The sequence below is a fragment of the Neopelma chrysocephalum genome, unplaced genomic scaffold (genome assembly GCF_003984885.1).
Source record: "Neopelma chrysocephalum unplaced genomic scaffold, ASM398488v2 Primary Assembly neopelma1_96942, whole genome shotgun sequence".
NCBI lineage: Eukaryota > Metazoa > Chordata > Aves > Passeriformes > Pipridae > Neopelma > Neopelma chrysocephalum.
The window spans coordinates 1,300,690-1,318,357 of NW_020925585.1; the positions used below are offsets into that span (position 1 = coordinate 1,300,690).

Sequence of the window (17,668 nt, forward strand, 5' to 3'; positions counted from 1 at the left end):
TCCACTGGTCAGATTATGTGACCAATACATCTGTTCTAGAACAGATGTCATGGTTTGAAAAGGCCCAAAATCCAATTTCGATTCCTAGCCCCCCTCCCACATCTCAACCCCATGTGAGATGGGTTTTCCAGACAAAAACACAAGACTCAATATAGGGGGAAAGGAATATATTACAGGACTGTACAAATAAATAAATACTTATACTATAATACATTACATATAATCTTAACTCTATTTCTATCTCTACCATGACAATAATATTTACAAATCTCATCTCCCTCCAAATAAAAGTCCAGGAGAGAAGAAGAAGAAAAGACCCCTTCCAGTCTCTCAGCAGCAGGTCTCTCTCTAGGCAGCAGGCTCTCTTCTTCTCTCCCAGGCAACAGTTGCTGGCTTTCTGCCAGCACACACGAGGGAGGCCTCCAAGCCTCTCTCGGCCCTCCGTCTGCCCAAAACGGGGGTCTTTCCGTGGGCTGCTTGACCCCAGACAAGGCTGCATCACCACGGTCATATCACGAAGCACCGGGGTCTTCGTGACGGTCTGGTATCCTCAGGGGAAATCAAAGCCCCTTCACAGAGCTCCCATGCTCTGACTCAAAGATGGCTGCCAGCTTCTCTGAAGCTGCAGCAAGGAGGGGGAAGCCCAAGGTCACCCCCTCCACACACATTCCTTGGCCGTCCTGGCGTAGCTCTCAGGACAGTCTGAGCTTCTTGCTCCTCTCAGCAGTGCATACTGCACTTTAGGACTCCTCTCAGTCCACCACCCCCTCCTCTTTCTCGGAGGGGTCTCTCTAGGGAGTTCGGGGGTTTTGGTTATTCAGTTCTTACCCCCGGAACTCTGTCTGTGCCGTGGTCTCGATTCTCTTCCTGCTGCAACTTTCCCTTTTCCTCAGACACCTCTGTGTCTGCTTTGGTTTGCATGCCGGCTTCTGCTGCTCCTTTGGTCCTTATCAGTTGGCTCTTTGCTACTGCTCTTCGGATGCTGCTGTGTCTACTGCTGCTCCGTCTGCCTACTCGCAGTGGAGAAAACTCCTCCAACTTCTCAGCCGCAGGGACTTAGTTCAGTTCAACACCATTCCAAGTCCACATAGCCCCCCAGCCGGGCTGGGGGCTCTCACAACATGGCCACTCTCCTTCTCACTAACAAGTACCACTGCTTCTTTTCTGGTCCAGAGAGATATGTTTATATTTTGCAGGAGCACTGATTGGGTCAAACCCCAAGGGTCACCACCCCCTGGGGGTTACCACTTTCCTAGTTTCAGGGGGAAACCTGGCTCAAACCACTACAACACTAATCACAAGTATTGAGGCCATGCTACTGAAAACGCAGCTGCGATGGGCAGGGCACGTCTCAAGGATGAAGGACCACTGCCTCCCTAAGATCCTGCTTTATGGTGAACTTGCCACTGGCTGCCGCAAGAGAGGAGCCCCGAAGAAAAGATACATGGACTCCCTGAAACAACAACTCAGCCTCGGGCATATTGATCACCATAACTGGTCTACTCTGGCCTCCAATCGGGAGGCCTGGAGACACACCATCTATAACACTGCTGATGCTTTTGAGAAAGCACGCAGGATCACCCTTGAGGAGAAAAGACAATGCAGAAAGAATCGAGCCTTGCAGAATATACCATCTAAGGAGTCTTTCTGCTGTACCTTTTGCAACCGGACATGCCTTTCTCGTATTGGCCTTTTTAGCCACCAACGCGCTTGCAAGAAACGTGGGTAGAGCCTTTCCCAAATCTTCGTTCGCGAAGCCTAGCCATGATGATGAATTCTAGCAACCATTTAAGAGTTCACTGAATTTCTATTTCAGTAAAAAAGTGCAGTTGTAACAAAATCACTAAATAGTGCTTCTCTATTCATCAGTGTCAATGTGACTATTTCAGATCCCCTACACAGCTCACAATTGTCACTAAGTGAAAACTCAAACCTTAATGAAATAGCTAATGCAATTGTATTGTTTAATATAACCGAGCAGTTTTTACCTCCGATTCAGCACTAAAAAGCTGTCGTTCTCGCTTATCTAGATCTCTCAGGGTTTTCTGAAGTTTTTCTTCCAAAACATTATACTCTGCTACCTAGTCAAACAAAAAAAAGGTATAAAATAATGACAATTTTTATTTGGAAGCTTACACATAAAACAAATCTCCAGCTCTTAATTAAGAATTTACAATGGAGAGTCTTTCTTTCTAACTCAGGCTAATAGGTTGCCATGCACAGCCAGGCTGTAGAAGTGCTTTTTGACCACCCACGTGAAAGGCAATTAAGGTTAAAAAGGACCCACATAAAGCAAGCTAATCTAAGGATTTCTAACAAGTATTCTATGATTAAGGGCTACTTTTAATATTTTTGCACTGTTGCAGACTGGATGCATGCATATCAGTAGGTGTAAAGGCTAATCATAGACCCCTTGTTATATGTTTACCTTGTTGAGCTTACAGCGATGACAGATTTATAGTAAGACTTTCACCACATATAAGGACAAGTTTCCTTACCTTTTTCTTCACTAGTGCCTCTCTCTCTCTATCTCTTTTCTTCCATTCTTCTGCAAGTGCTTGCATATGGACCATTTCCTTCTTTTTAAGCTTTTAAAGGTAAAAGAAAGAAACAAAATCCCCAACCAGAAAACCAGATCAAAATTGTTGGAAGTGCAGCTTTAGAGTACTACCAGATGTAATTCTTGAAGCAAAACAATTTTGTACAGTAACTTATGACTCAGCATATGATTCTGATAGTGAAAGTTATTTCTTACACTAAAGTACAAAATGCAAAGTAAACACAAGTTTGAGAAAAATATCCTAACAAATAGACACCAGATCCTCAGTATCTTTTAAAAAGAAGCATGTGATTAAGAATACTTAGAATGAGTTCAGGAGTAGAAACATAGCAATGGATTTTTGAGTAAAACTAAAGAAATACAGTGTCAATATTTAACATCTGTAATATGAATCTTGAGTATCTACTATTCTGCATAAAAAGTAATTGAAAATTTTGAAGGGGTTATTCTGCAGTTCAATATCTAGCACTTTCTTCAGGTAATTAAAATAATTAACCTTCTTCCTTAGGAATATGGAATTACCGGATAGATTAGTGTACCTCTGAAGTTTTAATATTCTGTATCAGTAAAATTTAGTTCTTATTTGAAACAGTGGCAAAGAAAAATAGAAGTAATGTTCCCCTCACCAATTCTGCTAAAAATTCTCTGGCAATCACGTTATTTAGGTAATAAACAGAAAGAGTAAAAACCTGATTTTCAAAAAGGTCCTCTTGCATTTCCTTCCACATTTCTAACTCCAGTGCTGCTTTGTATTCAAGAGTTTCTCGAGGTTCTGGATGGTCTTCTGGAGCACAGTGAGGCTGAGTGTGAGGAATATGCTGTTGCTGCCCAGTAACTACACCCTGATAAAATAAGAGTGGATTTTTCACTGGAAACTCAACTTTTCAAAGAAACGTTCAAGACAAAAATATAAGATTTATGTAAAATTTACTTGAGAAGAATCTGACACCATAACTTCTTGCACCTTCACAAGCCCGTAGTCTTCCAAAGTGGTGGCATATGAAAGCTCTGCTATTCTGTTGCCTGACCTATAAATAGCATTAGAATGTTATTTTAATGAAAACTATCTAAAAATACAGAAAGTAATTGTAAACCAACCAACAAACCAGCAGTCCTAAAATTTCCATGCAAGCTCAAAATCGCTGAATAATTGTCTACATGAGAGCCAAACATGCTCTCCTATGTATATTGTTAAGTTAGGGATTAGTTTATGCAATAAGCTTTCTGACTTAAACAGATAATTTGGGATAATTCATTGGGAATCTATTTAACTAACAGATTACAATAATCAACATATCCCTGCACCAAGGAGATGATCCAAAATTGTACCTACAATCTTAAATCTTTCTAGTGATATAACTATCAGGTATCGCTGCTGGCTTCATTTTAAGATACTTGTTCAAAATCATTAATCTTGCTTTTTTAGGTGTTAACAGTAACTTTCTAGTTATCCACATATAAATTATTCAGCATATCATATGGGGTAAATCATCCTTGGATTGCCAAAAAACATATTTCTGGAAGCTTCAGCAGAGAACTGGCAACTTTAAATCCACTAGTGTGTTAAATACCTACCTGCTCTTGTACAGTGAAACATTGCCTAGATAGTAGATATTTCAATACACTAATTTGGGAAAAAAGCAACAAACATTTGTAGTTCACACAACATTAAAATTAATTACTGCATTAAATTCTTACAACTTTCTATCAGTGACTGACTGAAAAAGAAAACAAATTCATGTTAATGGACCTCAGAAATCTGAGTAAGTCTGTTTAACACACCAGTGTAAAAAGAAGGTTTCACCAACACTAGCAAGGATAGGAAGGGATCAGCACAGCAAAATGAAGACCCGACTACATTTTGAGAATGCCATCTAGTGGTTGTTACGTTTTGTGCAAAACCAGTTTTCATTTTAACAAACTTAGTGAAAGTGTGAACCTTAACATACAGCGAGATCTTAAAGAAACTCTCCACAGAGTCAGGCCATGCTGGCTTTCAGACAAAAAAGTTTAAACAAAGCCAGAGGTCAATTTCCTATCAGTGTAGGAGGAGGGGTGATATCAATCAGTAACCTGAGATTTCCTGTGAGTCAAATATAGCATGCTTTATTTAACTGTTGCATTAGAGGTTTAAAACTGACTCCAGTGTTAATAACAATTAAATTTATTCCTAAGGGCATAATCAAGTTTCACCATCACACAGAAAAAGATGAGGGTCTAGACACTGATTGTGAGCACAACTCATCTTTACCAAGAACATGGGTTCTTCACATACATAAAGACCCCATCACTGCACTATGTAAATGAACATTTATCTTCAGACAGAACATTAACTAATACTGCTCCTTCTGATGTACAAAAGCCCAAACCTCTGCTACTATCACAAGGAATAATCCTGAAACAGGAAACCTCTGCATTCTATGGATATACCTGTCCTCCTAACTTCACTGAAGTCAGTTGCATTTAAAGCATACTATGAACAAAGAATGTTAACTGTTTTCTGGAATATCAGCACTTTCTGTAATTAACTTACTCAGAATTACCTCAGTAACATTTCTTCCAATTATTTACCTCTTTAACTGGTCTGTGAATTTTACCCAGGATCTTGATTAAATAAAGGTTTATAAAAATGACTTTGGTAGTGGTGTGGGCATTGCACAGTATGACTGTGGCAATTTAACTTTTAATCTCTTGGATGCCTTTTCCTCCCCTCTATATCGCAGTACTCTGCAGACTGTTTGCCTAATCAAAAAGCTAAGCAGGTAGAGCTTGTCCTTTTTCAGGGAAATAGTAAGCAAACAATTCTTCGAAATTTGCTAGAGAGTTAAATATCTTTTTAAATAGTTTTACCCGTGTGCTGCTGTGACACTGACTGTTTCATTACAAGTCTGACGCCAGCATTGTTCACCACTCCCACCCAAGAAGCGAGTTTTTTCCGAAGCCAACACGTTTGAAAGCTGAAGTCTTGCCACCCCTAGAAGTAAATCTTTGGCTGTTTTATCCTTGTGCCACAATTCAACCAGCAGAGGCAATCTGAAACAAACAAGCGATCTCTGTGTCAGGCATCAAAACAAAAGATGAAGCATTCTTATTCATTTGGGCAAAGAACCTCATGCTCTAAAAGTAACTTCCTGAACCAGTGATACAAATGTCAAACAATGAGATGAGTTTACTGTTTTTCACTTAGAGGAATGAGACTGACTGACTTTGTATCTTCGCCATCACTTTGTTTGGTCAGATTACTGGTCCTTTCTCCAATTATTACGGAATAACAATGTTAGACTGAAAACAATTGACTGAATAACATTAGTAGAACTCTATCATCTTCATTTATAAATACTTATAAATTAATTTTAGCCACTGTCACTCAAATACATCTCCCTCCACTCTCCTTTCAAAATACCGCTATTTGCATAAATTTTTTTTTTCCACATGTTAATCATTTGTTGAAAGCTGGTGGAACTCCTTGGAAAACTGTTTCACAGCCCTCAACACTGTGCTCAGCTTTCCAGGTACCTCCTGTATTTTCAAAGACATCATATTTTAATACACGAGCCATTGTGTATTAAAAAATAAAAAATGATGTATTTCATTTGAAGGAGTACTTCGTTACTTTACTGCAACAACTTACAGGAACGGCACTTGTTTCTGTAAGGAACAATCCCTGCATAGGTACGTAGAGATGAAATCAAGAATTCTAGAGTTCCTCACTTTAAATGTAATTAACAGAGAAACTGGAAGTGCAGGGTATTAAATATTCATTGGTATTAGCACTTGAATTCTTTACGAAATTCTTAAACTGATGATCTTAAGCATTTACAACAAAAACTAGAAAAGTGTAATTAAGATACAAAATTGCAAGTTACCACCTGAAGAATGTATCTTGAAGCTGATGAGGTATAGTTGCAAAGTCAAATGCGCAATATGACTTTGGAAGAAAGACTTCCATGTTCTTTCTGATTTCTACAGGTGGGCTTGTCATAATAGGTGCTGCACTGCCAAAAAATGGATACGAGTACCTAATAAAAACAATAACCAAAATAAAATAATAATTATATAAATAGATAAATTTTTATTATATCTTCTCCAACAAGAAAACCAGTTTAGACATCATCTACTGAAGCATGACTTGTACTAAAGTTTGGAAGATTTGTACTAGTACATATTACAACAGAATTTAGTTCTCAGGTATTTGTGTTTTCATTTACTTCAGGACTGATCCAGCTTCTTTATATTCGCTGTCATTTTGACAAAAAAGCTTTAATAATCTGCATGTTCCCAACCAGATGAATTTATATTTTATTAAAATTCTGGAATTATTATAAAAAAGTGAGTAGAGAACCAGAAGAAAGAAAAACTATATGCACATGTAGATTGCTGCTTGAGAACATTTACAACTATATTTACAGTGAAGACTGATCTAACGTGCAAAAACCGATAACTAAGTAAGTATACATATACACAATGTCAGAACCATTTGAAAATTTCATTAACTTTTAATTCCCACACCTTAGCTGACTAATAGGAAAGTCAAATCATTTTACCAATGCGACTTAAAACGTGACCTGAAACTACTCTACTAGCATAATCCAGAGTATGATAAACTATAACAAAGGGGAGGCTATGAACTTCTTAAACTTCACTTTGTTCAAATTGATGCCAGCTGTCAGTTAGGTTACTAACAAAATAAATAGTGCATCAAATGATGCCACTATATATAAAATTGCATATTTCGACTTCTGCGCAGAACTGTTTAAAGGGCTTGTTTAGATCGAACTAAAATAATCCTTCCAATCTATAGTGAATATGCAATTTTTTACCCTGCAACTTTTCTTAATATTTATGTTTTTGGATATTTCTCCTCTTCAGTTTCTTGCCATATTCATCACTGACTGTAAAAATTCAAGTGCATGAAAAAGCAAAACCTATTTGCTGTCACTGTTCTGAAAAAAATTAAATTTTTGGAATGTTATGTGAAAAAGCCTTTAAGTGGCAAAATTACGTCAATTGTATGACTGCTGCTTTCCACACACTATTTAATAATGTAGCCTCCACAAAGGTATTGATGATGCATTCTGTATTAGCTGTATTTTGAAATATTCCACCCCTACACCCCAATTCCACCTTTTACAGTACTTAAAACAAAACTAACTCCAAGAATCAACACTAGAACTACACTTCCTAGTGACCAGTTAAACTGTCAGCAAACAGGCAAAGCAAATGTAGAGGCACCTCCCTAGCCAGAAATATTCAGTGCTCTCACACTGAATCACCATTTAAAGATCATGCGTGCCACAAGGACCCTAATGGAAACTAGAAGGCAAGTGGTGAAAACTTATTAACCAGTGAATTCAAATATACCGTCAGTAACTAATATCCTGTGAGTATAAATTTTATTTTTTTAAAAATCATCCATCAAAATCATCCTCTATTTATGAGCCTCTCAGAATGATAATGCATTTACTACACTGATTGTTCACACTAAAACTAGAATGTGCTTCCTTTGGATTCACCAACACACATAAACCAGTGATCTGTCTCTTACTAAAACACTACAAATATCTCTTCTTTGATCAGCTGGCAATGTAGCCAGAAAGTAGTGAGACAAGTAATTCTCCTTTTCCTTTAAAGACTGAATGATGTTCCTTATCTTCAGAGCTCAGACATTCAAGTGAGATTTAATACAAATTACAGTGAAAGGTAAAGTTTCACACCATATTTAATGCTTAGTTTAGTGATGAGCCAGATGAACATTCTGAAGTATTTTATTACTGAAAATCAGCTACGTAAAAGGCATCAAGAAGCATACCACTAGAAATCATTCAGATTACGAAGGCTTTGTATTGAAAAGAAAGATACTTTTATTATCAAGAATAAATTGTACCTTAGAATGCAATTTATTGGAAAACCAACTTCCAGACCACGTATACTTCTTAAGTCTATTGAAAAGCAAAAATGGTGAGAGGATGCTGGAATAACAATTTTCTGTGCAGACACAGGTTCAGAAGAGCTGGACACACACACAGGGTTGGGCTGAGATGCTGCTACTGGACCACTATCAGCTGAAAACACAAAAAGAACTCATGTGCATTTTTTATAATTTGTTCTGCCCCAAATAACAAAATATATCAAAGATTAGTGTCACATTTTGAATGCAAGAAGACAGATTGCTTCCCTAAGAGATTTCGATTCCTTGTAGTATAAATGAATACTGTAAAAAATAGCCACTCTTTTTGTAAGTTACTGCTTCCAAAGAAAAAACACCAAAACCCCAATATACTTTAAATCTTAACAGACTGTAGTATTTTTCCTTACTTTAATTATCTTCAAAACTACATTAGTTTAATGCGCTGAAAAAAAATTTAGACTAAGATCCAAGATACCAAATTCTTCTGAAGGATGCTGTAAGACTTCAACAGTTTACATTAATTGTCCCTAGCCAACTCGAGGGCATGCAGAAGAAAAAGTTATTTGTAGGAACTTAGGTTGCTTTGAATTAACTAACCTCTTTACTTTGGGACTTAAAAAGACAGAGCACCAGGTCAATTACAGCGCTCACATAAGGCAGCATCAACTATTGGTCCCAAGCTGAGGTTTAGCTGTTGAAGCAAACTAAAACGCTCTAGGTTAGGTCTGCAAAGTATGTCTGCTTATGTCGCAGAACCCGCCTATGTGACATCTGTTTTATAATTTAGGAAGCAGAAGCTACACTGAGTGCCTGTCCAGTTGCACCCAGGCTTCTCAGGTCCTAACACTGGGACCCGATACTGCTTTCAAAGAGTAAAATAAACTACAAGTCGTACGGACAGGGTTACCAAAAGGTATGCTCCAAAAATGTTTAAGATATTTTGTCTTAGAAAGTTATTTGAGCTACCGAGTCCCTACAAAAAGCAAAGAGAGAAAGAAACTGTCAGATAAGAACTTAACTGCCTTTTGTAAGTGCTACTTGTCCTGATACCCTTTCTTCATAATTGTTTAAAATGTTTCCATTTTTGTCATTTTCAAAGAAATACACAATTGACTATTTTCCCTCCTTGTTTCTAAGTTTTTTATGTGCATTAACAGTAACAATGCCAAAAAGAAAAAAATCCATAATACTTCAACATCAGCTAGTTAACACAACATAGGAATAAAATAATTTTAACTGATTAGGTAAAAAGTCAGTAGACTGATTGGTGCAAAGAAGCCATTGAATGGAATTTTAAGGTCATCACAGATATGAAAACAAGAAGGTCATACAGCCTAGTGTTCAAATTCATTTAAGTTGCTACTATATTCAAATGTTATTTAATGTACTAAATTGGATAAATTTTGCATTACTGGGATTTTGCAGATCTAATAGAGGTGACTTTGCTCTACTCTGCAATTTGAAACCTGGAAGCTCTTCAGTGTACTGCTTGTTAACCTCTTGGCAGCAGCCAGACACCAGCTCTGAAAGACAAATATGAATGACAAGTTTTACATTTTAACACAGAGTTATAAAATTACTATTACTATTAATAAAAAAGCATAATCCTGGATTTCTTAAACAGAGATTCAAACCAGATGCTGGGTTCACAATACTTTCTTGTTACATTCCATATAAAAAGGGCTTAATCCTTGCTTAGATAAGATCACTTAGGATTAAAAGGAAACTTGGCTGAATTAGCAGACAAATCCTAAGAGCACATTCTGGGACACAGATTTTCCTCTACAGAACTGGGTGTCTTTAGCACCAATCACAAAAGACCAGCAATACAAGTATCATCAGAAAAATAGTAATTCCACTTTATTCATAAATCATCTCTTAAGAAGACTCATGCTCAGTAACGCTTAGCAAAATATTCTTTTGAGCTTTATTCTCCTACTACAGTATTTCTTCTTCTCTCATCTTTGTTCCTATTCCACTTCTCCCTGACCCAGTTCTCAAATCAGAAAACAGTCTTAGAAGGTAGCTATTTGGGCTACCAAGTCCAAACAAAAGGATAATATAAAAACAAAACAAAACCAACCAAACAAAAAAACCAGTTGCTTGGTTTTGTCTAGGAATCTGTATAATATGAACATTTGTCTTCAAAAATTATTATCCACATAGTACATTCCTAGGAAATTTTAAAAATCCCACATGACCCCTGCCTTTGTATTTAGTAAATATGAACATTAGACCATTTCATCTACTCATTGAGCAAGTCTGTTTCTTCATAGGCATTTCACTGAGCCTTCTCATTCACAAATTCAGGAAATTCCAAACACTTCTGTAACGATTTTCCAAGCTGATGACCATCCACATCACTTGTAATCTGCACACTACCAAATCCCTAATCTGGCTCTTTCAAGTGTTCTCAACAACCATTATGTTCAAATCACAACATTTATCCCCTTATCCCCCTCCTGATATTTGCTTTATGCAAATAATTCTTACTTGCCTGAAATTTATCACTTCAAGTGAGTATAACTTCACAAATATACTGCAAATATATAGTGCATGATCCAAGACCACATAACTGGGTAAAAAAATTATATACCACATACCTGTTTTCCTTGGTTTTGTGCCTTTTTCAAACTTAAGACTTTCCACTTCACTTTCTGTTGCCACATCTTCTTTTGAAGAACATTGATCAGCTTGAGATGGGACCTTCTGGGACCTCTGCTGCAGGCTCTCTGTTTTTCCACTAACAGGTGAAAGAACTTTCTCCTGAGGCTGTTTAGATTCAGTTGGAGCATTTAAGGGAATCAAAGGCTGAATGAAGTGATACAGTTTTCTTATTGATCATGGATTGCACTAAAAAATTCCGTCTACAACACTTTCATAGTTTGAGACTATTTTTCAGATACAGAAAAATAACGCTATGAAAGGATTATTCACATAAAGCAATTAATTATTTCAGGTTTTCTTTTACATAATCAACTGTCAAATACACTTTAGAAATACCAATTTTTTTTAACATGAAACTGTGCAACAGTGTTTAAACCAGCAATAAATGGGTAAGCTATACCTGAGCAGTCATGTTCTCCCTTTGAAGAACTACAGATACCCCAAGAGTAGGAGCCAGATCCAAAGGCAATTGTGGTAGCTTTTGTTTAGCTTTATTTGGTGGAACAAGGACAAATGATCCTTCTACTGCCACAGGGTGTTGATCAATCTCCACATTTCCTTTCTTCAGTAGTCCAGACAAGGGTATTTCAGTGCTTCCAAGAGAGTGGTCACCACAGCAAAGATGGATCTGTACACAGGCAGAGACGCTAGAAAGTATCTGGTATGTGCAATTTTCTCTTGAACTATCTGTACGCCCTTCACTAAAGGTAGCATATATGCAACAAATTATCACCCCTAGCCTAGTCCCTGTATGCTGAGAATATGAACAGCTATGAAATGTCAATATGTGCCCACTGCTAAAGCAGTAGCAGATCACGGTACTCCCCTTCTGAGGGCCTGTCATATCATTCCTTCCGTAGGATAAATTCAACAGTCTGTGGCTTCTAAACACAGCACAGATTCTTTCCCTTAACATATAGGCATATAAAATGCATGACTGCAAGGTAAAGAAAAAAGTTATTTGAAAGCTCAGCCTTTGTGCATGTATTTAGCTACCACTTAAGCAGCAAGGATTTTTGGAATTAAGTAGCTGTTCTTAATTCCTGGTAAGCACCATTATTCTTCTTTGAAAACTTGACTCAACTGCTTCCTCCTTACACAGCTTAATATTTTTAAATCTAAGTAAAAGACGTATCTTAAGAAAAAATAAAAACAAACAAAACCACAACACACTCTAAGATAATCTATTTTGCTCAAAGTTACTCTTTAAAACTTATTTACCAAGTTGCTCTTTCCCAAATAAGGGTCACTTTAGTTTTGTTTTAGCAGATCAGAACACTGTATTCTGATCTTAATTATTTATTACGTTTAAGGAAAACTTCTATGCTAAAGAGCGTCAGCTGCCAATATACACACCTATGTGTGTGTGTATATATGCATATATATACACATTTATACAAATACAATCATACATCACATATATACATACTCCAGTCTGACAACTAGCACCTTTTACAACTAAACTCATCATTTTTGGAAAAACATATTAAAATTAAGAATCTGAAGACAGTGCTCCAATCCTATATCTTAAATTTTAAGGAGCTGAATGAGAAGTCGGAGAAAGAAAACTGTAAATCAAAATCTGGATCTGACCTCATGACAATTCTTGTTCAAAAAGTCATTCTTTAAACATGATGCAGGCATGCATAATTCTCTGTATAAGTATATATGTATAATATATGCTATATTACTTTGTTTCAAGACTAAGATTAAATTCCAAACATATCAGTGCATAGGTTTCTCCAAAAACTGAAAAATATTTAAAGTTGAGAGAAAAAAATCTGAAACAATATAAGATTTAAACAAAAACATTCTTAAACTATGCTGGATAGCAAAACTAGAATGATCTCTACAAACTTTAAGGAAAATAATTTTAAAAGGGTCCGGATCCAAGACTTTGTACAACTAATACTGTCTTATTTACCAGGTACACTAATAGAAACTCTATACTACCCTTATTCAATCAGTCTCTTGTAATTAGTTAAGTGTGAGCTATGCACAGATTGCCATAAAGACTCGAAATACTACCCAATATTTAGAATCACAGAATGAATCATTTAGGTTGCAAAAGACCCTTAAGGTCACTGAGTCCAACTGTCAACCTAACTCTGCCAACTCCACCACTAAACCATTTCCCCCATTTAAAGGCAAGGCTAAAGATAAGCAATATCCCATAACAGCCCAAATATGTCTGTAGTACATATAAAAACAGCATTTGGCTAAGGAGCGGGGAAAAAAGCCAGACCTCCCTTCTTACTCACAGCAAGTGCTGAGGACAGTGATTTTAGAACTTAGGCAAGAATGACCTGAGCAGCTGGCATGGGATTAGCATAGGCAGCACAAAGCGGGACTCAGGGTTGCAGATGGTCTGATTGCAGTGAAGGTCCCAGAGCTCAGAGCTCTTGGGAATGCCACATTACCTCTTTTGGTACATATCATGTTCCAGCAACACCTTTTATCATGACATGTAAATTAGTCTACTATGGCAACTATATTATGAAGTCTGTATTCCATCTGAGATGGGAAACTTGCTGCTAGGGTTTCCCTCATATCAGCAAGAGAAAGAACTTATATTTGGGCCAAACTACTGCAATACAATCTTAGTTTTGGAAACAAGAAAGCTTCCCAGATTCAGCCTGAGACATATTCTATTTCTTTTATTTTCATTATTTATTTTCATTCACATTTGAGATGAAACAGCTTACCTGCAATTTTGACTGTGTACAAAGATAAACCTGAAGGGCATCAACTGTACTACGTATTCGAACGGAAGCTCTTTCTGGCTCAAAGTTTGGATTAATTAAATCAGTGAAAGGTTCATTTGTGACATCATTTCCCAGTAATGAGTAGTAGAAAAAAAACTCAGGTTGTCGTTCAGGAAGCTTCATAGTACTAGGAACTAACTGAAAGAGATTCAGAAGAGAATAATGCATCTCCTTCACTGATGTAGAGTTAGAGTAATTCTTCTGTAGACAGCCTAAAGTGATCTCAAACTACCAGGCAGCTGACCTAAGTCCTAGCTTGCACTACACAAATGAGATAACTTTTATATACCCAAACTGAAGTAAAAAAAAAAAGCAAACTTATTTTACAAGCATAACAATAACTTGCAAAATGACCGGTTTTGAATTACCTTTAAGATTTGGCAGCACCAAGGGCTGTAACTGACATCATATATTCAGTAACATCGAGCACTGCATCAATACTTAGAAATAAGCAGTGTCTTCATAAAATATTGATAAGGTAAACAAATAATACAGATTAGATACTGAGTTATTATATAACTTCTGTGACTGAATAAGAGACTGAAATAGACAAACAGCTACTTCATCCTACATTTCTTACATGGAAAATTATTTTCCCCGAAAAAAATAAAGATAACAAGATCGAGGAGAGTTTACCATACACTATGAGTTCCAGATGAATTAAAATCATGCTGGCTTGGAGTCATGACTTTCATGGTAACTTGAATATATCAGATAACATGTATCAGTGTGGCACAGTACAGCATAAACATAGTAGATGAGGTCTAAAGCTGAAACAATTATTAGCATGGTTCTTCATCCAAGCTAATAAGTTCTCTCCTTAGGCAACATATAAATTCTACCATTTCATCTATTTTACATATTTGAAAAATATTTCACCTTGTTTGAACTTCAGCAAATGGGCACCACACTGAAGACTGGTATGATCCAGACACACACATTTTACACTATATTGCAATATAGAAGTATGCATGATTTAAAGTAAATGCAACTTTAGCACTCCAAACAAATTATATTTCATCTGTAATTTGACATACATAGTTTTAAAATGAAAACTAATGTATAGAAATTCAATATAGGACAAGGCTATTTATTGCAAGAAACTTAGAAAACAATAAAAATCCTTACTACAAATAAAACATGCGAAGGTGAAAATACAAAGGTAGGACAGTACTTCTTAAAAACTACACATAGCAAGGAAACAGACCTGTTCCAACTGTGTGGCAAATGCAATGGTTACAGACAAGACAAAGTAGTCTCTGCAATACTCTGCTGGTCCAATTTGATGATAGCCCTCTTCTTCATTCAAGACTGGTATAACACTTTTAGGATCTAACCCAGGAAAAAGGGTAACTACTAAGAGAGAAGAAAAAAACCATAAGTAACTACTGATCTTATTAATTGCTACAGCAATCTGATTCTAATTTTACCCTTAAGTATTGTACACATGGAGAGAAAACTGCAAACAAAGATCTCGATGCCTGGTAGCACAGCATCGCAAAACACAAAAAAAGTCCCTAGGTATACTTAGGTATAGCTACAAAAAAAATTCCCAAATAAATTTCTATTCAGTGGGCACAGATGTGATTTTGAACACTATGCTAGACAGAATTCTAGTGCATATTTTTGTTAAGTGTTATAGTGAGTGACATTACAGTGACTGGAAGATTACTTCACCAGGCTAGAGTCTATCATGCTGGTTTTTTATTTTGCTCATTAAAGGAAATGCAAGACAGTAACTGTATATGACAACCTGTTGAAAAAGTATGATGAGCCATTTCACAGAATTTTGGAATGTGTCATTTAAAGATTTTTCATCTGAACTCTTCAGTGCATAATACACATGAATCCTAAAAGGAAAACTGCCTGACTAGACTAGAACTGGATAATCCAGCTTTGTCATATCCAGTGTCTGGAACATTAACTTTACACCTGTGAAAACCCACACATTTTATTTCCTCCATTACCTAAATATGGTATTGACTAATCTTGAGGTGACAGAAGGAAATTAAAAGTTGGCAAACCTGTTTGTAGCAATTATTTCACAGAAAACATGAAGTAGAAAATACTGCTGGGTGAAGGCAGAAGGGTTTTCTTGTATTTTCTGCCAATGTCGTGAGGGGTAGAAGAGCTTGCAGGAGCAAATATCTCAAGGGAGGTGCAGAGTAATGAACCATTTACAGTAGTTCCTTGCCTCTTTTACAAACTTTACAGGGTTGCACTGTGAACCTGAAGGTTGTGTAATTACACTAAAACTTAAATACTAGCTTAACCTATCTTGAAATGCAGCCAAGTCAGTGAAGTCTGGGCCAGAAACCTTGTAAAAGACTTACTGCCACTGACCACTTCGTTTTTACAAAATCACAGCCATAGATCATAAGCAGATGATGAATTTAGAATTAGGGAAAAGTTACCCTCACGGTAAGAACACAAAGTACCATAAAGTCAGTAGGAGAAAATCCACTAATTGGTACCAGAGGCTCATTTTTCAGAAATTAAGTAGATAGGCTTTTGGATAGGAGATCAGGGAGGTGGGGATGTAATTATGGGTTTGGGGGTTTTCTTGAAGGTCTTTTAAATAGCTTCTAAGACTTTGGTTTTGTTTTTTAAAAACCATTAACTTGCATTAAAAAAAAAAAAAATCACAGATAAAAAAAGTGACTGAAAGGCACAGCACAAAGCTATATACCAGTGTTAACATTTGAGTTCCAATAGATTTTTGATACATTTTTTACCCAATAGGTTTTTGACACATTTCACATTTCTTTTGAGATAAATGAGCAAAGGAATTCAGAAGCAGAATGAGTCCCAACAGTAAGTAGACATTACTGGAAAAAATCCTTAACAATAGGTCATGATCTAAGCACTAAAAGATTAGAAGAAAAACCCATCAAAAAAACCAGAAGCCTACCCAACAAATGAAACATTTTACTGTTCTACAATTCCAAGCCCAAACTACTGAAACTTCACCTTCTGTAAAGAAGTTCCTTTCTTATTTCTTACATTATGGAACTTTCTAAAGCCCAGAAATACAAGCAAAATGCCCATGGGAGTTAATTGATTTCCATTGTAAAAGTCAGTTGGTTTGCAACTTGTCACACAACTACCACAGTAAAGCATCCTTGAAAAATTTATTACTACAAGGTACATTAATCAGCTGCAAAGGATTTGCATTGGAACTGCTCTGAAATTAAATTTGAGACTTAACACATTTGCAACAAGTGATATGTTCATCTGGCACAGGAACATTTTAAATTCAGTGTGAATGATATTATGATACTTACCCTTTCCTTCTCTAGGGGGTGCCTCCTTGGCTTTAAAATCATCAACTAGTGCTTTTGAATCCGTCTCCAACACAACACCTATTTGTATTTCAGGTTTAAATTTAGGGTACTTGTTACTAAGCAAAGGATACCATTTGGGTGCCTACATAATTAAAATCAAAAATAAAAACCAAAAGCACTTTAAAACCCAAGAAAGATAACATACTATTATTATAGAAAACTCGATCTTGCTCTAGCACTTCTACTACATCATCTACAGAAATATACCTTGGTTTTTATTTCTAAAAATTTGATCTATTTTGAGTACACTATTATCATTGAATCACAGAATCAGTTGGGTTGGAAAAGACCTCCAAAATCATCAAGTTCAACCCCTGATCCAACACTGCTGTGGTTACTAGACCATGGCACTAAGTGCCACATCCAGTCTCATCTTAAAAACCTCCAGTGACGGAGAATCCACCACCTCCCTGGGCAGCCCATT

General features: G+C 36.6%; 1 protein-coding gene across 4 annotated transcripts in view; it reads right to left on the reverse strand.

Moving 5' to 3' along the window:
- Positions 1-17,668, reverse strand: part of CEP120 (centrosomal protein 120) — a 64,975-nt gene that overhangs the window by 43,174 nt on the left and 4,133 nt on the right. For 2 of the 4 annotated variants that reach the window (XR_003532155.1, XM_027670889.1), the window contains exons 4-16: positions 17,185-17,326; positions 15,108-15,256; positions 13,841-14,038; positions 11,536-11,763; positions 11,072-11,279; positions 9,881-9,991; positions 8,445-8,622; positions 6,430-6,579; positions 5,411-5,593; positions 3,492-3,588; positions 3,250-3,402; positions 2,499-2,588; positions 1,989-2,081 (exon numbers count right to left, since the gene is read on the reverse strand). Coding sequence is in view for 3 of the 4 variants with exons in the window: in XM_027670889.1 (XP_027526690.1) it covers positions 1,989-2,081; positions 2,499-2,588; positions 3,250-3,402; positions 3,492-3,588; positions 5,411-5,593; positions 6,430-6,579; positions 8,445-8,622; positions 9,881-9,991; positions 11,072-11,279; positions 11,536-11,763; positions 13,841-14,038; positions 15,108-15,256; positions 17,185-17,326 (1,980 nt within the window). In the remaining variant the exon portion in view is untranslated. The remainder of the gene's footprint in view (positions 1-1,988; positions 2,082-2,498; positions 2,589-3,249; positions 3,403-3,491; positions 3,589-5,410; positions 5,594-6,429; positions 6,580-8,444; positions 8,623-9,880; positions 9,992-11,071; positions 11,280-11,535; positions 11,764-13,840; positions 14,039-15,107; positions 15,257-17,184; positions 17,327-17,668) is intronic. The other 2 variants (XM_027670891.1, XM_027670892.1) reach the window with 2 other exon arrangements.